A 27,031-nucleotide genomic window follows, 5' to 3' on the forward strand; every position below is an offset into this window, starting at 1 on the left:
AAAAAAAAAAATTAAATAGGTGCCACGTGTCAACATCTGATTAGTCCACGTGTCAGTCTTAACGGTCAACTAACGGATGGACTGAATTAGTCTTTATCAAAACTCCAAGGGGTAAGTGAAACCCCAGGGAAGAAAAAATAAAGTTGCTAAACCTAGGGGGGTTTGAGATATTTAACCCTTTCAAATAACATTTGGAGACATCTTGACCTTCCATATTCACGAAATATCCTCTTATTTTTACCAAGAGGAAAGCCAAACTATTGTAGCCGAGCTCCTCTCAAAATCGTTGAGTGAATCAAAAGCCGGAAAAAAAGTGGATTTTCCTTTTGTGCCTAATTTTCATCAAATCAAAAGAATTTTTTTATTTTTTTTTATTCAAAGCTTTTTTACAACATAAAGAACAAGACAGAAGAACGGTAGAGCTTCAAAAAGCAAGCCCTTTTTTTATATTGTAAAAAAACTTTGAGCCAATTTTTTTTTTTTTTTTTTGATTTGATGAAAAAAACGTTTTTACAAAAGTGAAGATCAAGCCTTTTGAGATGATTTTTTATTTTATTATTATTATCTCGATAACATGTTACATTTTTAATAGGTAACATTTTTTTAAGTATTTTGATGCAAAAAAAAAAAACAATCTAAATTATATAATTCAAAATTTTACAATTTTAAAAAAATTGTAGGGGATCATAATTCCAAAAATACATGTAAAAAAGAGGAATTTGGCGCTGACAGCTTACTTTTGTACACCCTAATTAGTATCATTTGGAGAAACTCAGTAAGTGGTTACATAAAAATAAATAAATATCGTAATCTTTATATTTCTTAAGAAATTATGAAATACTTTTATGGTGAAACTTCTCTTTTTCAAAAACTTCTTAAAATTATGATAGCTCTAAATTTAAAATGCTTTCATATGTGAGAACTATAAAAACGAAAGGGAAGAAACGGAAAAGAGAGATGGAGGAAGAAAGGGGGAAGGGGAGGAGGATGGAGAACGACTCCATGCCTCCTCTCCAACGCTCACTAGGGAGGCGGGAAAGTCTCACAGGGAGATGGAAAAGATCTCACCAAGGAGATCAAAAATTCTCTCTAGCTAGAGAGAAGAAAGAGGGGTAAATGATGAACATACTACGCCACTTTTAGACCAAATTTTAAGCTAATGAGCTTAGATCTACTTAGTATATTAACTAAAGGGATAAATCAATTGCATCGTTGGAATCGAACCTCTAATTGATTGCTTCGATGGAATCAATCTCCGATTACCTTAAGCAAAATTATGTTTTTTCTTCGCTCAATTGCCATACGTACGGCATCTACACTAGATTTATACAATGAAGCAGGAGTAATTTAGATACGAAAATATGGCGCTTAGACTTCAATGGAATAGCATATTTGGAAAATAGAATCAGAACTAATACGGTTTATAATTTATTAAAGAAATAAAAATCTAGGGTTTCTAACAGAAAGTAGAACCAAAATATATTATTAATACGGTCAAGCAAAAATTGTTAAAGTAATTCAGTGCACCATAAAAAAATTGCATTAGTGCTTGAATGAGCAAAATTTCCCTGCATCCAAACATATTTGAACATGTAAAATACAGTAGAAGGCCAAAGCTCAAATTAGTTCCTTTTCTTTAAAGGTTGTAGATGAAGAGTCTAACATGATCAAATGGCTTCCATAAAAAAAATCCTTGATCATTACAAGTATAAGAATGTCTAAGCATGCTTTTAAACCAGCTACTACTCGGTGGAAGCAATTACGAATGGATTAATTTTTGTTTGCCATTAAAAAACTACATCAAGAAACAATGTAGGGCTTACTGATCATAATTTGATAGGTCATATTATCAACCAAAACAAAATGGCTGACTCCTACCACAGAAAAAAAGTGATTCTTTCCTCTGCAAGGTCAATCTAGGGTTAAAAAACAGAGATTGAGACATTCTTCCCAAAACAAATTAAAAAACAAAAGGGTATACTATTCCAGTACTTGTGGTTTGCACCAAAATCCAATGGCTACCTAAGTTTTCAAAAATATCGTAAATGGTACCTATGGTAAGCCAATAAACCCACTTGATACCTACATTAAAATTCCGTTAAGTTTTTTAACAGAACACCATGTCACTCTTACACGTGGGCACCACGTGGTGTGGTACCTGAATTTTTGAGTGCCACTTCATTTTTTTTAATTAAAAAAAAAACGAAAATAAAAAAAAACCTGCGTACTGCCTAAAGAAAAAAACAAAAGAAAAACTAGTGTTCTCTCCATTCTCCTCTCCCCCAACCCCCTAGGTTTTTGCAGGACCCAAATACCATCTTTGCCATCCCTTCCTCAACATCGTTGCCATTGCCGTCGCCGTCCCTCTCAACACCGTCGCCATCCCTCAACACCGTTGGTTTTCCTTAGCCGCCGGTCTTCCTCAGAGAAAAGATTTTCCCCCGTTACCCAGCAAGCCTTGATGCGTGAACCTGATGAACCCATAAAACAGGGTTCTTGTCATGTGGATGTGCCTAAACCTGCTGCAGAAGGAACGAAAATCGCTAAAAACTATAGAATCCGAGTTTCACAAGTTTGGGAATGGGAATGAAATGTCTGATTCGCTACATAGGCTAAGGATTGATGATAAATGAAAATTACGAAGGGTAATGGGGGAAAATCTTTTCTTTGAGGAAGCCTGGCTACTAAGGAAGACCAACAGCGTTGAGAGGGATGGCGATGGCAACGGCAACGGCAACGGCGTTGAGGGAGGGATGGCGAAGATGGTATTTGGGTCCTGCAAAAACCTAGGGGGTTGGGGGAGAGGAGAATGGAGAGAACACTGGTTTTTCTTTTGTATTTTTCTTTAGGCAGTACGCAGGTTTTTTTAATTTTCGTTTTTTTTTTTTAATTAAAAAAAAAGACTTGGCATCCAAAAATTCAAGTACCACACCACATGTCACTTATGTGTAAGGGTGACATGGCGTTTCATTAAAAAACTTAACAAAATCTTAACGGAGGTACCAAGTGAGTTTATTGGCTTACCACAGGTACCATTTGCGATATTTTTGAAAACCTCGGTAGCTATTTGATTTTGGTGCAAACCACATGTACTAGAATAGTATTTAACGCAAAAACAAAAAAGAAGCCCTGAATAATAAGCTACATGCTCTCTCAAGATTATATATAATTGACCCTAGTTCAACAAAAAACATATATGACACAAAACTGGACCTAGAAACCAACTATTTGGGCATCACTTAGTTCCTCTCCCCAGCTATAAAATAGTATATTCGCCAACAAAAATTTCCCGATCCCTCCCCGGCTACGCATCTCCTTGGCTCATTTTTTTTTTTGCAGTATCTTTAGAAGATGTCTGCTTTACCTGCTTTACCTTCTTAATGACAGTAAAGTTTGATCACTGAATCAGCACCAGCGGTGAATAACCAGGGTTGCTTGGGATGGAACTTACAATCCATTACTCCTGCAATACAGCCATAATCAATAACAATGGTATCAGTTTCTAATCAACATGATACACATCATATGTATGTTTGTTTTAGTCAAAGGCCCCTGTATACAAGCAATGCTAAATAATACTATAACATAAAAATGATATCAAATGCCAACATAATTGCGACTTGACCGAATACTTATTTGACAAGGAATTTGGCATGCAACCCCGTTTGCCTTTTAGCACTTGACAGTTGCATCTGCCACCCTCCAATACTAATTGATCTCAATATATGCCTTTTCAGGCCTTCTAAACAAATTAAGTGTTATCTGGTTGAATAGAATTATGACATCTAATACAATGAAGCATTTAATTAACTTTGACTTAATACTGTCATCCGCAGAGCCTGCCAAAATCCAGAACCAGGAGAAACATAATACTGTTGTGCAAGGTCAAGTTCTGCCTACTCGATTTCCAACCAAGATTTTAATACAGAAATACATACAAGCACAACCATGTGTGTGTGCGTCGTCTGCCTGTGTAAAGGTAAATACTGGCTGCATTCATTATTATTTTTTTTTATTTTTTATTTTTATGAAAACTGGCTGTATTCATTTAATCATGTTCTGTATGGTAAAAATAATATATTTTCTTTAGACAGTCCAACCATTGCTATTAATCTTTGCAATCCTCATCTCCTCCCAACAATACAACAGATAACAATAACAAATACTCAAAGCTCTCACCTCTCCCATTTGAGCTTGCATGTCCTCGGAGAATATCAAGTGGGACAACCAAAGGATTCTGGTTAAGATCCGAATAAACCGTGCCATGAAAAACATATGCAGTGCAATCATCAGAGCATGAAGCAAATAGTGGATATGTGCGATGGAAAGCCACGTTGGTAATGTCTTTTGGATGACACCTGAGAAATTCCGAACATGTCAGAAAAATGTATCACCATACTAACAAATATATATATATACTCAAAGCTCTCACCTCTCCCATTTGTGGAATCCGTAAATTTGTTGTAGATTACATATTTTTTTGTTTATAAATTTTTGTAATCAGATTATCATTGCTTATTAAACCATCAAGTCAATCAAAAACAGGATATTTAGCATAATCATTTCAGAAAAAAGAAAAAAAAAGTTTTTTCAATTGAGACAAGGCACAACATTTTCCACATTGAGAGATATTTTATCCATATATTTCTATTCGTCATAATTTTGCTAGGGTACTGGGACGTACTTCAGAATTCTGTAAGGTTGAGATGAAAGGTCCATGTCAAACCAACACAATTTTCCCTCTCTGCTCCCCACAATTACATTATCACCTGCACGGAAAGCACACCTCAGATATATTGCGAAGATGACTGACACTAACAATTGTTTGTATTCTAAAAAATAATCTAATAACATTAACATTCATCCCCACAATAAAATATGCAATATAATCAAGGAATAAAAATGGAAAACATACCCCCAGGATGAACAGCAATGGAAGAGACTTCACGCAATCCAGTCTCGAGCTTTTTGATGAGTTTCTGCTCCCGCAGATCATAAACACGAACAGTTTTCTTTGTTGAGATGAAAAATATAGAACGAGTAGGATGGAACACTGCTGAAACTGGAAGTCCGTGCAACTTGAAAGGAATTCTTTGGGTATGCTTCTTGGAGAGCTGGTGTATAAGAACAGCTCTTGATTCACGTGATTAACAAGTCAAGAAAACCCAGTAAGATGTTCAATGATAAATCCATATATCAGTCCACACTCACCTCTAAGCAGGAAATGAGACAAACTCTGACGCTCAGATGATGATCTGTCAAATTTAAAGCAAACAATTCTTTATTACATGGACCCAAGTATGCAACCAGGGGGTGTCAGTATGTGTGGAAGAGTGGGTCGCATACACATATCGGTAGGTCTAATATCATATTATCACCAAATCTCAGTTCACACGGACTTGACCGCATTATATTGTTTTGATTATTTTTTTCTTTTCTTTGCTAAGTAAACTGAAGTTCTACCTTGAGTAAAATAAGGTTTCTTCAAAAGCTTATTACACACAGGTGGTAGAACAAATGAGAAGACTGTCATTGACAAATGGGAGTCATTCATGCATGTCAAATAATAAATGAAAAGATATATTCAAAAGCACCGGAAAAAGGATATCAGCTGGCATTACTGTTGAAAGGTAGTCTCCTTTACGATGCCATTCTACCAAAGACACAGTCTGCAACAGCCAAACAAAGCAAGCAATTATATTATATTTTTCATTCCCTTTAAACTTCACTTCAGCCTAACACCACAAGAAAATTCTATATTAGGATAATAAAGCGGCGGAGTTGGTTTTAAAGCTGAAGTACCTTAAAATGCCTTAACCTGATTCCTTCATGCTTATCATCTTGGAGCCAACTTACAGTTGACACTTTGTTGCCTAAGCACATGAAAATATTGCGCAAGGGTCAAAAACAATTTGTTTAATACAGGATATTGGAAGTAATAGATATTTTACTAACCTGAATCATCCGGTGCTTTAGCTGTCCCAACATGGAGAAAGTCCTTGATCATTTTCTGTTCTTCACCATCTCCAAGACCAGTGTCCAAAAGAAGTACATCTTGTCCCCTGCAAAATTCTCGCCAGTTGAATTAAACTCACAATCAACACAATCCCCAGGTAAGATAGGAGGAAACCAAAAAAAAAATTAATGTAATGAACCTTACGCAGAGACAGCTAAGATAGGAAGCTCACACAAAGGATTCCATGCTACACACTGAACTGCTTCACCAACAACCCAGACTCTAAGACATCTACCAGTTTCAACCTCCCAGATACACACAGTGCCATCAAGTGAACCTTTGTGGACCAAGACAGATTATAAGACTCATATCCAACTATACTCTTTTATTGTATCCGAATGAAATTACAAACAAAGAATAGCATCCACACCTGAAGCAATCCACTGCCCTGAAGCTTCAATAGAAATTGACATAACAGCACCCTTGTGACCTTTGTACTCAAGATAGCATGTGGCAGGGTAAGGCTTAAGATCCCTTCGACAAGGTAACTTGGGCTTCAAAGATTCAGGATCAACATTAATCTGGAACATGAAAATGATCAATTTTGATTAACTCGATCACCGTCATATGATTAGAACATACAAAACTAAGGTCTTACAAAGAAAACCATCAAAATCAAACTGTATAGCACCAATAAATATTTTCTCCACGTTGTGGTCTGCAACTTACACGTTTTTTCCGAACTCGAGGGCACAAATATAGATCCAAACAACGTTCAAAAATGTCCTTAACGACATTATCATATGCTGGGATGCTTTTCAAAGATGTATACGTAACCAAATAGACAGTGATTAAGATGTCTGATGTTCAAATATTATACAAGAGAAGCAAATGTAAATTAATTAAACAATGTCACATTGTACCTTTTAGGTATAAACTTAGGACGATCTTCCTCATACATCAACTGATAAGAATTGATCTCTTCTTGTGTTGGGATGTATTCTAAAGAAGGGTTGTACGATTCTTCATGGCCTATTAAGTAAATATGGATTAAAGTTGGTGCTCAAATCCTTCACAGAAATTATCTGATGTGAATTTTTAAAATCCAGACGATAGTTCAACATCTATACCAGGCAATTTTGTGCAGGAAAAAAGAAAACTATACCTGGCAATTTTGCCTTTGGTGCAGGAATGTAAGCTAAATGATTAGCCTTTTCTGTTGAGCTGGAATCATCTCTCCACAAGGGATAGAAACGTTGTTCTTCTTTTGGCTTGTCAAACTTTATTAAACCCATGCGTATTGCTCTAACAAGCTTAACAACCTGTCATAAGAGGAAGTGCAAATCATGAAATATGGATTTCTTTATTTTGCCAGAAAGGAGGCCCAAACATTTGTTTATTTTAGATCATTGACCATCAAAAGAAAGAAAATCTAAGGTTAAAAAAGAAATAAAGCAGCCAACCTTTGCCCACTCGCTACATTCCAACATTACAAAGAATCAACACACCCTCTCAAGGATTCCTTACCTTCTTACTTTCCCATTTTGAAGGAATGAACCGCCTCTTCGGCTCTGGTGCATTTGAGAGTGGATGCTTGGCATCATCCCATTTAAACCAATCAACATAAGGCTGCATTTGGAATAAAAAGAATTGAACTTCAAGCATAAAATGATGTATATCATTTGTAAGAATTCAAAATTGATATCCATATATGAAGGAGCATGACATGAATGGAAACTACAGACCGCATAAGGATCAAAGTCAGCATGTGGTGCCTTTCCTTTGAGCAATCTACAAACAAGTTTGAGCTCTTGTCGTGTTACCTCTACTTCCTCATCATTATAATCATCATAGACCTTGAGCCTGAAAAGTAACAAAAGTACACCATAATCAAACATACATGTTCTCCAGAAAGACCTTTGCTGAAAACTCTTCACTAGTATCTCCAAGGTAATAAGGTACACCACTATTTCTATCAAAGTAATGACTGCATAAATTAGATAATAAATAATTATGAGGAATAAACTCACCAATTTTTAGAGTCATCAGCAGTTGCAAGAAACGAATCTAATTTATCTTGTCTTTCTTTCTTCTTTATCTTCTTCCCAGCAAGATCATAGCCAATATGTGCCTCATCCTGATACCACTTCAAGGGAACATCTCCAATTGTATTTCGAGGAGTCACCTGTCAAAAGCAAGAACAAATATAGTTGAACTGGCTATACTTGATAACTAAAATTTCATTCATTACAAAACTAAAACATAGCTAAACTAATAAACAAATCAATCAACCTCGTCTTCAGATGAATCACTCTCTTCAACTCCTTGATGGAGTTCAGAGCTATCACTTTGACATTCTTGCGCGTGATCACTCTCTGAGCCATCATCTGAGTTGACAACACCCTGGCACGGTTACAGTGGACAATATTAAAAACAGCTGGCCACATAATCAAGATATTTCCAGGCTCCAAAGGAGCGTGACATTTCGCACATCAAAGGTAGAAAAAGATTAAGTAATTATCAACCACATTGTCGTTGAATTCAACTTCAATCGAATCTTTACCGAGAACTTCGTTACTCATCTACAAACATAATAGAGATAAATTAGATAATAGAGATATCCTCAAAGTGGGTGTAACATTCACAACAAAACACACAAATGCAGTAACTTAGTTCGATTAGGCACTATTTCAGTATAAAATAAAACACACAAATGCAGTAACTTATTGTGTTGCTGCCTTTGTGAGTTATATTTCGATTAGGCAATAACTTCCTTGTAGTTATTTCGGATTAGGCACTATTTCAGTATTATAACTCACAAAGGCAGCAACACAATAAGTTTTGGGGGCTACTTCCAAACACATCAAGAGCACAGCCAATTCCAAACACAGCAAACCATTCAATAAATCAGCAGCCAAACACAGCAAAATACTGAAATAGTGCCTGAAAATATGATAAACTAATGGCCCCTAAATGAAAAAAAATAATAATAATACAGAAAATTTAAAACAAAATCAGAGCAAGAGAGAGAGAGAGCGAGAGAGAACCCAAACACACCAATAGCACATCCAATTCCAAACACAGCAAAATACTGAAATCAGCAGCCAAACACAGCAAAATACTGAAATAGTGCCTGAACATCTCATAAACTAATGGCCCCCAAATGAAAAAAATACTATGAAAATTGAAAACAAAATCAGAGCAAGAGAGAGAGCGAGAGAGTCAGAGAGATATACCAGAGACAGAGAGTGCCGTAGCCGAGAGAGAGAGAGAGAGGCGGAGAGAGAGAGTTGCGTAGCATCGTGCGGCGCTGAAGAAGAGAGGAAGAACCGGAGAAAGGCAGAGAGACACTGCGTAGGTGTGGGCCGTGGTGGCGTGGTGTGTGAAGAAGAGGGAGAAATTGAGAAAGGCAGTTTTGTTAATGAAGTTGCTTATTCATAACAAAAAAAAAAAAAAATTAGAAAGACAGTGAACCGTGGATTTGAGAAGAAGAGAGGGGGAAAGGCAGAGTGAGTGACGGCCGTGATACGGATATCGCTTACGCCGTTACTTCCCAATGTTTATGAAAAAATTAAAAAAAATCACAAAAATATACCCATATTAAAAGTCCTATATTTAACCTACACCGGTATCTACAGTATTTTTCAAATCTTTCTCTATGTTTAAGAAAAATTTCAAAAAAACCACAAAAACACACCCATATCAAAAGCCCTATATTTAACCTACACCAAAGGATATTTATGGTGTTTCTCAATGCATTGAAAAATACTGTAAATACTCAATACTTTATTACATTATAAACAAATCATTATCTCATTCACATGTCCCACGGAATGTCTAGTCCATTAGAAACTATTACCGAAAATAGAAGTGTGTTAAATAGACTAGTTATTCCTATTCCTTTGTTGATTATGTATTCCTTCATTTGGTTGTAACATTGGAATAGAACACTGATTATGTATTCCTTCGTTTGGTACAATGCAATATGTTGGCGAATGAAAGCATATTGTAATCAAACTTCTGAAAATACCTTTATAATATAAATACAATTTATATTATTAAAGACTTTCTTTCTTTATCTTTTGAAACATAAACAACTATACTATAATTTTTTTTTAAAAAAAAAATTATGTCATTTATGTTGCCTTTTATTTATTATTTTTTTTTTTTGCAATTATGCTACAAAATTATTTATATAAAAAAATCACATAATCATCATGTCACCATTTTTTTTAAAAAAACTACAATAAAAAAACACATCAATCATCATGATATCATTGATATCATTTTGTAAGAATTCAATTAAAATGGTATAACAACCATTCTTAATTAAAAAAATATATCATCAAACATCTTAACCATAAAAAAAGGAACTTTATCATGTTCCTTGTTGCCATAATTGTAATCAAACAATATACGTACGTCTATATTATAAGGTATAAGAACACAAAGAACACACACTGGAGTCAAATTTCATTCATGAGTTTTTTTTTTTTTCTTCTTCTAACAATATATATACAACAACAATTGTTATGAATTTTGTTTACAATATATATACATAGGGGTATGTGATTATCAGAGGATGCCATTAAAAAAAAAAAAACTGGTACAGAAACAGCGAGAGAGATCGAGAAACAGAGAGAGGGGAATGAAAAAAAAAAATTATTTACAATATATATACATACCAAAAAAACTGGTATGTGATAATCAGAGGATGCCATAAAAAAAAAAAAAAAGCAAGAACAAATCAATCAACCTCGTCTTCAGATGAATCACTCTCTTCAACTCCTTGATGGAGTTCAGAGCTATCACTTTGACCTTCTTGAGCGTGATCGTTGTCCGAGCCGTCATCTGAGTTGACAACACCCTAGCACAGTTACAGTGGACAATATTGAAAATAGTTGGCCACATAATCAAGATATTTCCAGGCTCCAAAGGAGCATGACATTTCGGAAATCAATCAAGAGAAGAAGAGAAAATATATTTCTTTTTGTATAATTGTGAAGGAAAGGTAGAAAAAGAATAAAGATTAAGTAATTAGATTGATATATATGAAAAATCAGGTTCATGCAGAACAGATACAACAATATTCAGATGTTGTTTTCTTTTCATTCACTGAATGTGATAATCGTTTTTCTTATCTTCTCCAGCAATTAGGCACAAAAGGAAAAACAAAGCGAATGCAATTACCGTGTACCTCATCTCCAGAAGATTCACTTTCTTCGGCTTCTGATTCACTCAACAATTCACCAGAGTCATCATTCTCCGAAAAATCCTAGAACCATCAAATCTAATTCATTCACATATTTCAAAAAGCATAGGAATCCAGCATTCAACACAATATATAAAATTTTACCAAAATACCAGCAAATTTAAAACACAAAAGACACTCATTCTTATATTGCTCGCTGAACTCCGTTTGGTTCTAGAGAAAACCAAGGCAAACATATCCGAGTTATACAAGTCAAAACACAGCCAACCTTCAACAGTTGTACTAAGCTCAATCAGTCAGAGATCTCAGTTTCTCTTATATAACCTCATAATAGCTTACAAAACCTAAGCTCTGGAAGCTCTCGGGCGATATTCCGATGAGATAATAAAGAAAACAAAGCTCAACTTCACACGTAAAGGACAGACAGAAGACCAACTCCTTGCTCAATATTCATAATTTTCTTTCAATTTCTTGAGAAAGTACAATTTTTCCAGAGAGCGCGTACCTTGTAATCAGAATCATACATAGAATCAGATGTTACTTGCTGTGTTGAGGTTTTTCACTAACTGAAGGCTCTTCTTTGGATTGAGACTTCGTAGAATCCTTCCTTTTATCATTCTCCGCCTTGTTATTCGTCTCCACCCCCATTCCTTCCCTGTCTCTGCCTGTTTTAGGGCTCAACTCAAGCATGACACTCTCACGATCCTCAAAGTTGCATGCATTCCATTCCGTTCTCACCACAGACACCACATCAGACACAATGGAATTAGCCTCCATATGTGCAAGGCAAGCCTATTGCCCAACTGTCCCGTCCAACTCTCCAAGCAATCACTTATCTTTCCTGGCATAACCCAACTAACTCCAAAAAGATGAAAAAACATATTATAGGGAAACTTCACTTTGAATCCATGAACTACCATCCATTTTGACATGCCCTCTTCAAACTTCAAAATCTTCTACTTTAGACCCTTAAACTTTTAATTTCTATCACTTTGAACACTATCCGTTAGATTTCTAGATATCTATAGAAAAATGTTTGTTGAGGGGAGCAAACCCGCTATATATAGATTTCTATGAAGTTTAATGAAAAAAAATATTTTTATGATTTGTTTAATTTAATAAATAATGTGTAATTTGGCCCACTGGCCCTATTGTACTTGTTATAATGATTAATATCAGGCCGAATCAGCCTGACCCAAGCCCACAACGCTTATCACCATTCCCCTACCTTTAAGCCCTAAAACCCTAAACCACTGGTCATCCAAAGGATTCTACGAAGAATGAATGAGGGTAGAGACGAATAACAAGGCGGAGAATGATAAAAGCAATGATTCTATGAACTCTCAATCCAAAGGATTCTATAAAGTCTCAATCTAAATGATCAATTTTGATTAACTTGATCACCGTCATATGATTAGAACATACAAAACTATGGTGTTACAAAGAAAACTATCAAAAGCAAACTGTACAGTTTCTCCACATTGTGGTCTACAACTTACACGTTTTTTCCGAACTCAAGGAAACAACGTTCAAAAATGTCCTTAACGACATTATCATATGCTGGGATACTTCTCAAAGATGTATACCTAACCAAATAGACAATGATTAAGACGTCTGATGTTCAAATATTATACAATGGAAATTAATTAAATTGTGTCACATTGTACCTTTTAGGTATAAACTTGGGACGAACTTCTCTTCATGGCCTATTAATTAAAGAAGTATGGATTAAAGTTGATGCTCAAATCCTTCACAAAAATTATCTAATGTGAATTTTTAAAATCCTGACAATAGTTCAACATCTATACCTGGCAATGTTGTGTAGGAAAAAAGAAAAAGAAAAAGAAAACTATTCCTGGCAATTTTGGCTTTGATGCAGGAATGTAAGCTAAATGATTAGCCTGTTCTGTTGAGCTGGAATCAACTCTCCACAAGGGATAGAAAAGTTGTTCTTTGTTATGTTCTGATTGTTATATTCTTACGGTTTGCCAGACTACATATTCTCATATTAATAATCTTAATTAATATTTTCTTAAAGGCTTTTCTCCTCTTAAAAATAAGATGAGATGCGTTATGGACGGTCAAGATTAATATCACAATCTCAAATAACATTTGGAGACATCTTGACTGTCCATATTCATGAAATATCAACTTATGTTTACCAAAAAGGAAAGCCAAACTATTGTAGTAGATTCATTACTATCCCTTAAAGCCGAGCTCCTCTCAAATCTCTCAAATCTCTCAATTTAGGACCCAAAAAACACCCCACAGGAATCATTTTGAACAAGCATTCTTTTCTTTTGCTGAGAAGCAGTCTTATTATTTAGTAAGCTTGACATGTCACAATATTAGGATTATTTTGTTCATCAATTATACTTCATTTTCAAAATTATAGAGCATAAAACAAATACTTACTATCATTTAAAGTACTATAGCAACAAGAGTGAAAAAGCAAAAAAGTGAAAGAAAAAAGCTCCGTTCTCTCTCCTTGAAAGAACAAACCTGCTGCCTGTGCTAGCTAGAGGTGGAGGGGAATCCCTCCCCTCTGCCTCCCCTCCTTTTCTACAGCTTTATGTTTTTCCTTTTACTGTGTTTCTCTCTTCAGGAGAGAACATCTATCTCTCTAGAGCTTGCTCTAGATCTATCCTCGACCCTCACAAAACAACAATGCATCTTCCACCCCTTTCCGGCCGCTTCTCCCCCGTCGTGGATCGTCTACAACGCTTCACCAGCCAGATCTATGGAGTCTTGAAGATCGACTTTTTCAAAGCTCAATCTCCTCCTCTCTATCAACTCTTGGCCGAAACGCGCCCCCCCTCCAGCATCACCGACGCTCCAGCTACCTGGCACTGTCTTTCGTGCCTCAATTAGACTTCCACGCGCCAACGAGTGGATCTTACTAGCCGGCGCGTGGATCCCATACGCCGTACAACTCACCGCCGACGACTTCCTCCAGTGCAGCCACTGTTTTTTGAGTTTATTATGTTATTTTATGTAACTTTTTGCTACGTTTTGTTGTTGTGTTGCTTATTCATTAACCCGATCCGGTCGGTCTTCAAACTCTTTGTTTGTGGAGTCGATCTTTTTTCCTTTTCTTTTTTATTTCTTTTAGGAAACCTTTTTTCCACAGTTACCTATCATCTAAATCCCCATGGCTTTTAAAGAAGCCTATTTAGATGTTCGTTTGAGGTATTCGTCCCTCTAATGGATGTATCCATCACTAGCATGCGGCACGACAAGAGTCTTCTCGGGCTGCATTCGCATCTCTCCTTTCCCTTTATGATCTCATTCCTGTTTTTGAGATCTGTCCGATTGGGTTTTCTAGTAAGCTTGTATTTGTTTTTCTTTTCTATCTTGTTTTCTCTGTAACCTCTTTGTTTATATGAAGGTTGGTATGTTTCAAAAAAAAAAAGTACTATAGCAAAAATCTTACAAAAATTTAAAAGAAAAAAAAGGGGGTGAATTTTTTTGAATAGAAGCTTAAGGCAATAAGAAACAAGTCCATAACCCATCAAAGATGAGGAAAGAGTCAATTATAAGGATTCAGAAGCCTGAAGGAGGACCATGAACTAAGTGATGTGTTTTGAGGATTGTTTTATATTTTGAATTGTCAATGTATTTGCCGTTGAAAACTGGAAAAAAAAAAAATGCAAACCAAAGCAATAACAAACATATTTTTCATAAATTAAGATGGTCCGGATAATGCCTTCAAAATACGCAAAAACTAGTTAATTACAAATATTGAATCCATTGTTCTAAATAGCTGAACTTGTCGATAACTAAACCAAAAGGTTGCTTCTGCATCAGTGTACCTATCTCCACCCCGTCTGAAGATAACTGGGGTTGCCTGTCTACGCGTATAAACCTATGCCTTTCTACGATGACAAAAAATCGTATAAAATTAGCGGTATTTACCAAAATCTGTCAGCACTAACTCAACAGAAGAACATCGAACTCCGGACTTTCTCGTGCAACCTAGGGAGCTCTGGAATGGGGGCACCACCCACAGAAGTGACATTTCCTGAAGAGGTTTCTGAGAGGTCTTCAAACTTCATAAACTGTCCCATTTGATATGCAGCAAGGTGGGCATAACACACCGGTGCCACTGGAGAATGAAAATGACAGTGAGATGGAGAGAAATAACAGCAAATCAGACACTGAAGTAAATAATTCGAGAAGCATAAATGTGATGATGAAATTACCAATTGAAATTGCAGTAGTACTCCTTTGGTACCTGAAATAAGAAGTCAAAAAAAGTGTACAATAACTTCAATTGAAAGGTTGTTGCAATAAACTCAAATGAAAAGCCATTGGGGCTTGAAATTGAAAGCTTACACATATGATAGTGAATGGATCAGATTTTGCAACTCATCAGGAGAGAAACCAATCTCATCAACCAAGACATGATAGTGTGCTGGCCTAGAAGTTCCCTAGTATCATAAAAGAAATGGTAACAAAGAATGATAGGAAGCTTGAATGAGAATTATACAACTGACATAGAAAGGAGAACATCCCAACTTTCAAACCCCAAAACAGTAAGGATTCCATAAAACCACCTCTTTGTTTCTCTTTTTATTGGTAAATTACAAATATTTATCAGCGAACAAGAAGATCCTGATGAATGTATAGGTAACGCACAAAAATATATAATGATCTGCATGATACTTTTTATGATTCTTGTTTACAGAATTGGGATGCACTAATTAACTCCAATCAAAGAAAAGAATTACTTACAATCATCCCTGCTTGAGCACACATGTAGAAATCATAGTTCCTTGGGTGCACAATTTTTGTGTCCACAACAGTCCCTGGAGAAAGAGAGGAGGAGAGAGAGAGAGAGAGAGAGAAATAGCATGTCAAGAATGGATCCAAGCAGGTCATAAGTACATAAAATATCTGGAAGTGGCAGACCAGGTGGAACATTTTCGGGGGCACCAGCTTGAAAAAGCTTTGTGTGGTGATTCTTCTGAGCTACAATCACTGTGAACTTGGGAATGTCAACTTCCCCAAGATGCTGGTATGCCTGTAATTACAGAAGATAACAATCTTGATGTTATCATTACAAACAAAAGCTTGCACACCATCTTCGGCAGGAAATTAAGGTTATCTTACACTTCATGGACACATCCAGGAATGAGGCACAAGTCATTCAAGCTCTTAGGAACTTCAAAAACATTATTTATCAACAGCTTAACATCATTTAGAGCCCTTTTTAAGGGGATTGTTATTCAATGATTAGCTCATCATCAATTACACTACAGTAAAATTGCAACAATCCACAGGGCAATGTGGTATAGAATGGGGGGCTATAAACTAGTAATCTTAATAAAAATCCACAAGGACTAAAGCTATATTCACTAGGAAATATGAAATACGAAAACTCAAATAAAAATTCCCAGTTGTTGAAGAACCTTAATGATTTGATCCAGCTCGATGTTCAAAACCTGGTTAAACTGTGATTCGCTCACTCCATCCCTAACAAGAATTGTCAAGAAAGCAAAAAGGGAAATCCTCAGCAGTGCCAAATAAGAAAAGAAAAATGAAACCCAATGCCAATCCATATTTCTTTAAATAGCATCAACTTAATGTTTGATGCAATGATGCCAACAAAACAAAATTACAACAATTTACCAGAACCTAATCAATTTAAACTTGTATTGCATCAGGTGCAAATACTAGAAAGCTAAGTAATGAGAATTTTTCATCTTTACTATAGAACTTATGTACACCCAACATTCACAACAACATAAATCATAGATGCACAGATATTTTCTTCTCAAACTGAACTAAATCAGGGCCAATTACATCCTTGTGTTCCTACATTCTGGCCAAAAGAATTCCTTGCATTAAAAAGGATATAATTTTGCCTCAAACCAAAACATGACTACGATGAATTCCTCCACGTCAAACCATGAAGTTCAATTTAATCAAGCTTAGACAAAACAACCAGGGAGATGGAGAGCACTACAATTAAAAAATAAATTTATTCCAATACATTGAACTTGACCTTATATGTTTTCAAATATGCTATATGTCTGATATTTTTTAATACTATCCAGTAATATGATTTCTAGGTACTAATGATTTAATTTAAAACAATCAAAATGTTTCCAAATAATTAACAAACCAAACTCACTGAAATCTACAAACAAATGCTGTAATACCTGAATAGAATAATCTGACTAGGTTTTCGTTTACCGCTCGTTTGAAAGAAGTCCACAAGCAGTTCCCTGCAATGCAAGGAAAATTTCTGTTTGAAGCAGCATAGTGGAATTAATATATCCAAATATTTAAGGGTCAGTGTTCGTTGACTATCTTTTATAACATCAACACACATGAGATTTGAGAGTAAGTTTCAGTCTTTTCAAAAGAGACAAATGAACGTCTAGAAGATTCAAAGTATATAAAATGCAATGCATAAAAGTAGGTATCTCATGTTTGGCGGACAGAGTAATTTATAAGTAGAAAATTAATCTAGTATCATTATGCAACAAAGAAAATATATATGACCCAACAATACATAATAGTGCAATGGCAACACTAATTTACAGAAAATGTCTTGAGGTTTATTTATCAAAGAAATTACTGTTGACTGCATGAAAGAGACTAAGACAACTAATAACAGGAAAAGGAAACTATTTTGATATTGATCATGATGATATCAATTACTTTGTCAATGATATCAAAGACTTAGGAGATAACTCTATCAGTAACTTGATGTACCTTATGATGCCATCATCAGATCCATCAGCCAAAGGCTTGTATAAAGCATCAACCATCTCCACTTTAGGCGATTGCGCTCTTACAGATGCCCTATACCTTGAAATGAGTGGCCAACATCGAGAGCCAACAACCTAAAGGTTCCAACATATTGAAGAAAAGCAACATGATAAGAAAAGGTCAAACAGATTGCTCAAATATATTTAAAAGACAATACATGGGAAATTACCGCAGCAATAGATGGGATATCTGATCGACCAGGAGACCCATGTGAAACATCCATTCCCAAAATCATTGTAGGAGTATCAGTTATCAGAGGAATACGTGAGGAGTTCTCTATGGCCAACAAAGAATTTATTCCACCAAGCTACAAAAGAAAAAGGAAAAAAAAAAAACCAGTTAAAAGTGCATTAATAATGTGTACGCAAAATATGCAGATATAAGCTTTCACATTTCCACATTTACCTTGGTGTTGATTTTAAGAAGCACATTAGTGAGGTACTGATCATTAACCTTAGCCGGGGAAATGCATTGTGTGACTATGCCAAAGTCACTTAGACTTTTCTTCTTCCAGGGCCCTTGACATAGTAAAAGAACACAGACTGATTATATGATCACAGAAGTTGAATCCTGCCAAAGGGAATGAGGGGAAGAGAACAAAGAAATACCATAAATTTCGGAGTTTTTCCTCTCTGGCAAAACACAAAGGATGAATTCCGGTGGACCAGGAAGTTTTGCTTTAATAAGCTCGAACATCTTTTCTACCCTTACAACAGGGCTTGCATTTCTAGATTGGGCATCTTCTTCAATTAATGTAAAAGGGCGTTCAATATGCTGCACAGAGATTAGAGAGAGTTAATGAAGGAAAGGGTGATAATCAGTCAAAAATATTAATGTGGTGTAACCTACAATGCCCTTGTTCCTTCCACAGGTGATAAGCTCCCGTGAAATATAACTGGTATCACAGCGAGCAGAGAAGTTTACAAGAACCCAACGTTCAATCTTTGTGGGTTTCCAAAGTTTCTGCAACGCAGTGAAAGAAAAGGCTTGTAATTCGTTAAATAACTTAAATCAGCTAACCCGATTTAAAAAAATATATAGATAAGGAACAAATAGAATTTCTATCTCAGAGAATTGATTATTATTGATATCAAATGTCAAGGACATCAAAGCCATACCTTGTTATTGAAATTCCAGCGCCCATTTCGAGGGATGCAATCTTCATTGTTGCCAACCTTCAACTGTGAATCATAAAGACAAACCCATCAGAAAGTGCACTGGTACTAATATCCTCCTTGACTCTCCCCCCTCCCCCTCCCACCTCTCTCTCTCTCTCTCTCTCTCTCATGCATGCACACACAGAGAAACAAATTCATACCTTTGGAGCCTCTAGAACACGGCCATCAACCTGTGTCAATTGTTTCTCAATAGAAATACGACACTCAGTAAGCACAGGGTCATCATCATACCGGTAGTTTTTCACAGCCTGCCAGAATAAGTGAGCAAAAATATTGCATCATCCAAAACAAACAAAAAAAATTCTGTCAGGTTTCAAGGCAAACTTACATCAGTCAGAGTACGTATTCTTTCCTGAGGCTTCTGTCTAGATTTTTCAACTAAAGATGCCCTCTGCATCGAGGATAATGATTTTGTGTACCGTTGAAGCGAAATTAGCGAGCAGAGCTAAATCACCCACAAATTAAAAATAAATAAATAAATAAAAAAGGGAAAAAAATATATTAGATTAAAACCAAAATAAGCTAATGCCAACATCATATCAAGCAAAAGATTTCCAGACCTCCAGAGGTAGATAGTTGGGCCGCTTGGGCTTGCCAACATCAAGGCATGGCAGGTATGAAGAATACTCGAGTTCTATGCCACAGAATCTAGTGAAATAATCATACACAGTAATGTCCCTAGTTTGCCCTTCATCTCCACCATCACCATTTCTCACTTTCATTGAAAAGCTTGGCCCAAAGTAAGACCAAAGTTAGGAAGTTATTGAAGTGTAAAAGAACAAGGAAATAAGAGGGGGTGGAAGAGAATTTCCTGAAGAAAGAACATACTATTGCTGATTGCAGGGCTTCTCACTCAGGCCAATGATTTTAAATTCCATGTTTCGGTGTCTCGCCTTAACCCTAAGATTTTTAAGCATTCTCTTAGCCTGTAAATGACCACAAGATGGATATTCAGAGAAAATCTAACACGAGAGTTTGAATCTTGAACACAATGTTTTTTAGCAGCTTTTTACCTTTAACCAATCCACATAGCGAGGATCACGCACATTTTGGTTAGCTAAAAGGAAGTCAATCACAGGACCAGGTTTTATTATCATTGTTGTTGACACATCTGCACAAAAAAAAAAATTAAAGCATCAGTAGTATTGACAACTGACAGAAGAATGTTATAAAAACCAAGAAAAAAGAATCATACCCATATTAAGAGACAAACCCCCTTGAGTCGGACGAAAGCTGGAATGGAACCCCCAAAGCCCATTTACTCCTCCTCCAACATCAGTTAAGTTCCTTGAGTCGTCGTGAAAAAACGATTGTCTTACCAAAAGGCAACCCCTGTACATTCAACAGCGATAGTTCAAGAAAGTTACTTCTAAAAGTAGTATGAATATGCTTCCAGATGGTGTATTAAAAATAACAAGTAAAAGAGAAATACAACAAAGAAACAGATGTACCTGTTCGCTGCTTGCTGCCTAAGTATAATATCGAGGACTCTCAAAGCATCCTGAGAATTATTATCTGCATCTGCTCCTTTGAGGGCAAGAGCAATGGACCTCAAGGGTATTTTGGCAGCATAACCAAGCTCCACCTTAAAGGTATTTGACCGAAAAGAACGCTTTGACTTTTTACCAGTCCCACTGGGGCTCTGACAGTCATCAGGAATCACAGTTTCGCTACTGCACAACAAGAAATGCCATGTAAATTTTACACCAAAATGAAAATTGGACGAAATTATGGAAAAAGGTATACCGTTTTCCAAATGACTCCTCAAGCACCACTTGGAACTCAGACTTGTTTTGTGGCAGAGGACCAACAGTGTAGAGACTTTTCTCCCCGTCATATGCAAACATTTTTCCGGAAAGCTCAGAAGAGTAAGTTTGGTGAAGCCTATCAACTAGTTTTCTCCCTATTCCCTTGCCTTCAACAGCTCTATTATCTTCTGAAGTAATAGAAACCTACAAACAGTATGGCATACAACATTTAACACTGAAATGTAATGAATTCCAAGTAAACTGAAAAGACACACAAGGGAAAACATACAGTGTACTGGTAAAATACAGCATCTGGAGAATTGACAGAAACTTTAAAGTGGTTCGTTAGCAAAGATATTTTCCGTCCAGTACTCCCAACCCCACTCCTGCTGGTAATTGAATACTTGGGAGTGACCAGTTGTTCTGGCTTTAGATTGGGTGGTAGAGTTGGAGGTGGTGGGGGCAAAGGTAGGGTGCCACCAGCTTCCTGAGAAACACCTACTTTCTCCATCTTCCACTAGACCAATAACCTGCAAGTACTTAATGAAAAACAATAATAATCAATTAAATGGATAAAGTAATTCTCAGTTTCATTCAAAACATAAAAGAAACTCATTAGTATAAGTTGTGCAAATACTAAGAAATTGGTTAAATGATCACAATACCCTTAATTATATACACCAAAAGCGGCCACCCCAGTTCGAAAGTAGAGCACAAAAGCAAATGAGAAAATTACACTTACTCAGAAGAATAATTAAGAAAGACGTTTGCTGTTAATTGAAGTACCACTTGGTTAGGATTTTACAAGTACTTTTCTTGCCTTGCTAACAAGCCAAATTCACTTTCGGCTCTCATAAACAAGAAAATACTTTCTGAAATCCAAACCAAACAGTACCAGAGTTGGTCATGCTACGAACTTAATATAAAAATTAAGGTCAACCCATTGGAGAAAATCAACCAAAAAAATCAAAACATCAGTATCAGCAAAACTAGGGAAGTTCATGTTCTCTATCAAACAAACGCCCTTACAATAACCAGGAGAACAAAGACCATGGAATTTTTTTTTTTAAAAAAAAAAAAACAGCAAAAATTCTCCTGACAACAAATTTCTGCAATCTTATTTCACAACGCTTCTTAACAATAAGCATATCTCTTCCTTTTCAAAGCAGTTTGGACGTATAGCAACAAACCAACAGCACACAAATCACGTCTAGTTTCGAGCCCCCAAAGTCCATTGGCATGCAATACATGATTCACAATAGACCCATTTACCTGATGGTATTGTAGAACACAAAAAAAAACCAATACACATAAGTTCCTAAATAGGATGGTTAGGATCTATACTTTTCTCAAGCATAAAAAACTCTGAGAGATAATAACAGAATCTTATATCTAGTACAACCACGCATATTTTCAAAGTCATAATAAACAAAATAAAAATAAAATAAAATAAAATAAAAGTATATTCTAGAAAGTCGGTGACACACAGAGATTAAGGTAATAAAGAAAGCCAAATATTTTTAAACTAAGACGCACATCATAGCGGTTCAGACCCAAAAACTTGAAAACAAAACAGAAAGACAAGAAATACTGGTTCAAATAACATCAACAACTATGAAGAAGAAGAAGAAGAAGAAGAAGAATAAATGAAAAACCAAAAAAAGCGCAAAAACAAACAAAACATGAACAATATAATACATAAAATAAAAACGAAAGCGATTTCAGATAATCAGCGTTGACAAAAGAAAAAACGCGTCCTTTTATACAAGAAACTACGAAATCCGAAGCCGAGCCAGGCAGAACAATGCAGCATAATACACAAGAAGCCATAATCTAACACTCATTCAAGAACCAACAAAAAAGAAAAAGTACAAGAATAATAAATGAAAAAACCCCAAACAAAAAGCGCAAAAACAAACAAAATATACTACGGAATTTTTTCTTTAAAAAAAAAAAGGAAAGCGAACTTGAACTCGAACGGAATCAAAGTCTGAATATATGAGCAGAAATCATACCGTGAAAGCGGTTTTTGGAATACACAAGAATCCATAATCTAACACTCATTCAAAACACAACAAAAAAAATAAAAAGAATAAGAGACGAAAAACCGAAGAAAGCCCAAAAACAAACAAAAGACGAACAACATAGTACGAAAAAAAAAAAAACGAAAACGATTTCAAATAATCAGTGCGAAATTCGAAGCCGAGCCTTACAGAACAATGCAGCATAAAACAGAGATTCCACGAAAGAAGCCACATTCTAACACTCTTTCAAGACCCAAAAAAACCAAAATGAACCCTGAGAAGCAAGCCAAAGGCTCTGATAAAAAAAAAAATACAAGCACCGAGAGAACTCGAACAGACTCGAAATCGAATACATAAGCAGAAATCGTACCCTGAAAGCGGCTTTTGGAATACACTTAAATTCCACACATGAAACCATAATGGCCCAACAAAGAAGATGAAGAAGAAGAATAAAGGAAAAAGCAAAACAAAAAAGCCCAGAAACAAACAAAACATGAACAATACACTACAGAATTTTTTTTTTCAAAAAAAAAAAAAAAAAAAAAAAAAAGAAAGCGATTTCAGATAATCAGCGTTGACAAACAAGAGTGCGAAATTCAAAGCCGGGCCATACAGAACAATGCAGCATAAAACAGAGATTCCACAGAAGAAACCACATTCTTACACTCTTTCAAGACCCAAAAAAGCCAAAACGAACCCTTGAGAAGCAAGCCAAAAGCTCCGAACAGCAACGACAAAAAAAAAAAAAAAAATACGAGCACTGACCGGAATCGAAATCGGAATATATGAGCAGAAATCGTACCGGTGAAGCGGCTTTTGGAGTGTTTTTTCTAGGGTTTTGAGAGAGGCGTTGAAGCGAGAGGAGACCGAGAGTCGCTACACTTCTTTCCTTCTTTGGGCTCCAAAGAGAGACTGAATTGAGAAAGAGGAGATACCGTGGAGGGAAAGTGCCACTTGTCTCGGAAATATATAGGCAATAGAGTTTATTTTCTACGCTACATTGTTGGGCATTAATTTCTCTATTGAATCGGTGCCGTTGATTTGTGAATCACCAGTCACGGCCGTCGATGTATCCACAAAATGATCTGATCGTATACAATTCTAAAGGTATTAATATTTCTTTAAAATTAAATTGTGGAAATTTAATGTATTTATCACTTCTTCTTTTTTTTTTTTTCTTTTTTTTTGATAAATATCTATGTTATAACTTTTAATATAAACTAACATGTATCGTTAAATTAGTAATTTAAACTAATCAATATTAATTTAATAAATTGAGTTTAAATAACAAATTTGTTCATCATAAATACGATAATATGTCCTACAAATTTTAAAGAACTTTGATCCCTTAAAATCCTAAAAAATAGTTCAATTCCAAGGGTAAGGTCCCTTTGAGTTTGCAATTTTAAAATGTACGATTTGGAAATGTAGTTTTTAAAAACGCAATTAAGCGTTTCGCAAAATCTTAGTTTGACCTTTAAAATTCCAGTTTATCCTTTAAAATTGTTCGTTTTCAAAAATAAAAATAGGAGAAATGATTTGTGCCAATAATTTGGTTATATTTTTCTTGTATTCTCCTATAAATTCAACAAATTAGTCATTAGATTTGTGAGGTTTACCATTGAATTATATGAAATCTACATAAGTCAATAAATATAATGATTGATTTGTAAGATGATATAGGGAATATGAATCAAATATTGACACTAATAATTTCTCATAAAACATCTACTTACCTGGGATTTGAAAATATAGATTTTCAACGTTTTTCAAAATCGCAATTCCAAACTATTTATTTTTTACAATTTGGTTTAAAATCGCATTTTTTGTCTATGAAATTGCAATGCCAAATGCACCCTGAACTAGATTAGGAGTTCAAAATTTTATTTATGCTAACATTTTTTTTTTTTTTGGGAGACCCTAGGATTAGGGGTAGAACTTTAAGCAATTCTAAAAGTCTTTATTGTGTCCCTCCAAGAATGATGTGGCTCTTAAAATTACCGTTTGATCAAAATTCAATAATGATCATTCACAAGCTCAATGACGATTTTAAGAGCCACATTATTTTTTGAGGGACATAAGAGTGACTTATAGTTTTACTCGTGAAACTTGGTATTAGTGGGGGCATTAGCTGCCCAAAGTTTTGAAATTTTCCTAACAATTTTAAATTTTTCTAATGTTTATCTTATAAAATTAATTTTTTACTCTCTAAAAGATAATTTTTTTAGTTTTGTCCATTCAAATTTAAATTTCTAACCGATGGGAATAATTCAAATTCCTTATCATAAGAAAACTATTTTTTTCTTTGAAATTTTATATGTTATATGCAAATGTTCTTGTAAATATTTTTTATGAAATTATTTATATGAAAAGATACTATTCGGTTGTTAACTTAATTGAAAATAAAGCTTGAATAAAATGTATATTAAGAGATCTACAAATAACATAATTATAAGTGGGCCATACAATAATTTTTGCATGGCTATTATCCAATCTATGCTATTTTATGTGAACGGTCAAGATTTGTACTGGTGTCTGTGCAACAATGGTCCGCGGCGTATGATATTCTAACTCATCCATGACGCTTTGTGATCCCATTTCTCGCCTGAAACTGAACAGCTCGTGCGACGAGGCGACCCCATCACGGAGTAGGACCTTTTTTGTTATTATGAGAAAAATATAGGGCTGTATTGGTCATTAAAAAAAATTTACTGCAGCCGTTTGTCGCTTTCAACCATCTCTTGCAGTGTCAGTGCGTCACCCTATGGAGTCTGTTGGTGGGCTGATAACAGACGGATTGGTGCAAGGGATGATGAGCTGGCCAAATTGTGAGGAGGCCAGGAAGGTAATTTCCTCCCTTGGCAAAACTCTTTCTCAAAGTTAGTGGATTCAGTCTGTTTTTATAGCCGTACCTAAACATGTAAATGTTATGTTATATCAACCTTACTAGGATTTGATTTTTAAGGACAATTTTAAAATCGCATGATTGTAAAAATTAAATTATAATTTTATTAAATGTTTAATTGTGCACGTTTTAAAATCAACATTTTTAAATTATACCTTTTAAAATCATAAAACCAAACGAATCCTTAAAATGGTCGTAACAAATAACCGACAAATGTTTCATAATAATTCATATTTACTTTATATTTTATAATTATATTTTTAAAGATATTATTCTTAATATTAACATAATATTCTCATGTTATTTTCATTTGTAATTGTGATGAAGTTCATCGCGTCCAACCTACTGATTAAGGAAATATTGACATTGTCGGGTGTGCCGATGAGAGGTCATTTTGATGCTTGATTGAGAGAATACCTCTTTTCTTATGAATATGATTTTTTCAGTCTAAAATAGACTAAAGAATATCCAGTTTATGACTATAATTTTTTCTTAAAAATTTTAAAATCATAAATGAGACACGTGTCCCACTAATAAAAAATAATAATAAAATACTATTTAAGTTTTTTTAAAAAAAAATATCATTTGGCCCTTGTGGGTGGCTGGCCATTGGAGATGGCTCTCAAGCCACTCCCAACTAAAATGGGGTGGTCCGACCACCCCCTATGGCCAATTACCTCTTATTTTTTTATTAATTTATTAATTTTATTTAATTTTAAATAATATTTTATTATTATTTTTTGTTAGTTGAACAAGTTAGAAATCCTAACCATCAACTGAATATTCTCCGATCTGTTTTGGACTAAAGAGAATCCTATTCCCTTTTCTTACAATCGCGCATGTGGAGTAGATGTTTCTCACCTTCTCACCCGGGTAACTATAAGATTTGAATGTGTCTAGCCTAATGGGTTTGGGCCTTAAACGCGAGTAGGTCATGAATATATTAATATTTAATTTCCATAATAAGTTACCACTCTTTTTTATATAAGTTTGAGAAATTATATCTAAAATCCTTAGGTAAACGCGTTTTTTTAAAAAACTCCCTGGGTATTTTTTTTTGGAAATTTAGTCCCTGTGTCACTCGAAACTACTAGAAAACTCCCTACCGTCAATTTTTGTTAACTTCCGTTAGTCTACTCAAAACTCACCGTTTTATCTGATTAAAATATTATTTTTTTATTAATTTAATTTAAAAAATTCAATCTTAAAAAAAAAAAAATTTGAAGGG

General features: G+C 35.1%; 2 protein-coding genes across 4 annotated transcripts; both read right to left on the bottom strand.

Annotated features, from left to right (window-relative positions):
* Window positions 1–3,060: 3,060 nt before the first annotated feature.
* LOC132180999 (ribosome biogenesis protein BOP1 homolog) lies at window positions 3,061–9,382 on the bottom strand. Its single transcript, XM_059594035.1, has 18 exons — window positions 9,193–9,382; window positions 8,482–8,538; window positions 8,249–8,359; window positions 7,987–8,141; window positions 7,702–7,819; window positions 7,484–7,585; window positions 7,122–7,278; window positions 6,877–6,988; window positions 6,686–6,785; window positions 6,387–6,537; window positions 6,161–6,293; window positions 5,956–6,062; window positions 5,803–5,873; window positions 5,609–5,669; window positions 4,916–5,143; window positions 4,685–4,769; window positions 4,180–4,358; window positions 3,061–3,463 (listed from the first exon to the last, which is right to left on the bottom strand). The coding sequence occupies exons 2-18, from the start codon at window positions 8,536–8,538 to the stop codon at window positions 3,378–3,380; spliced, it is 2,013 nt and encodes a 670-aa protein (XP_059450018.1). The 5' UTR covers window positions 9,193–9,382; the 3' UTR covers window positions 3,061–3,377.
* A 5,449-nt stretch (window positions 9,383–14,831) lies between these two features.
* Window positions 14,832–23,821, bottom strand: LOC132183084 (protein argonaute 16). Of its 3 annotated transcripts, none has more exons than XM_059596479.1 (23): window positions 23,701–23,821; window positions 21,164–21,404; window positions 20,873–21,078; window positions 20,578–20,799; window positions 20,322–20,458; window positions 20,140–20,237; window positions 19,955–20,052; window positions 19,687–19,855; window positions 19,455–19,571; window positions 19,267–19,374; window positions 19,067–19,129; window positions 18,798–18,911; window positions 18,557–18,722; window positions 18,354–18,466; window positions 18,118–18,255; window positions 17,892–18,022; window positions 17,333–17,398; window positions 16,580–16,643; window positions 16,080–16,191; window positions 15,903–15,976; window positions 15,504–15,598; window positions 15,371–15,402; window positions 14,832–15,273 (listed from the first exon to the last, which is right to left on the bottom strand). In XM_059596479.1, the coding sequence occupies exons 2-23, from the start codon at window positions 21,383–21,385 to the stop codon at window positions 15,104–15,106; spliced, it is 2,715 nt and encodes a 904-aa protein (XP_059452462.1). In that variant the 5' UTR covers window positions 21,386–21,404; window positions 23,701–23,821; the 3' UTR covers window positions 14,832–15,103. The 3 variants fall into 3 exon arrangements, with proteins under 3 accessions (XP_059452462.1, XP_059452464.1, XP_059452465.1); XM_059596481.1 differs by having other exon boundaries at window positions 21,164–21,413; XM_059596482.1 differs by having other exon boundaries at window positions 23,664–23,821.
* Window positions 23,822–27,031: the final 3,210 nt, after the last annotated feature.

The sequence above is a fragment of the Corylus avellana genome, chromosome ca5 (genome assembly GCF_901000735.1).
Source record: "Corylus avellana chromosome ca5, CavTom2PMs-1.0".
Taxonomy (NCBI): Eukaryota; Viridiplantae; Streptophyta; class Magnoliopsida; order Fagales; family Betulaceae; genus Corylus; species Corylus avellana.

Bases quoted from the DNA above. Each gene is read 5' to 3' on its own strand.
- LOC132183084 (XM_059596479.1), bottom strand. From the start codon at position 21,385: ATGGAGAAAGTAGGTGTTTCTCAGGAAGCTGGTGGCACCCTACCTTTG. The intron at 19,856-19,954 runs GTATGTTCTTTC...CTTTGGGCCAAG, and splicing joins AAGCCCTGCAATCAGCAATA to CTTTTCAATGAAAGTGAGAA. The intron at 17,399-17,891 runs GTACATCAAGTT...CTTGCATTGCAG, and splicing joins TCTGATGATGGCATCATAAG to GGAACTGCTTGTGGACTTCT.
- LOC132180999 (XM_059594035.1), bottom strand. From the start codon at position 8,538: ATGAGTAACGAAGTTCTCGGTAAAGATTCGATTGAAGTTGAATTCAAC. The intron at 5,670-5,802 runs GTACTTCAGCTT...TGGCTGTTGCAG, and splicing joins TCAGGTTAAGGCATTTTAAG to ACTGTGTCTTTGGTAGAATG. The intron at 4,770-4,915 runs GTATGTTTTCCA...CTTTCCGTGCAG, and splicing joins CATTGCTGTTCATCCTGGGG to GTGATAATGTAATTGTGGGG.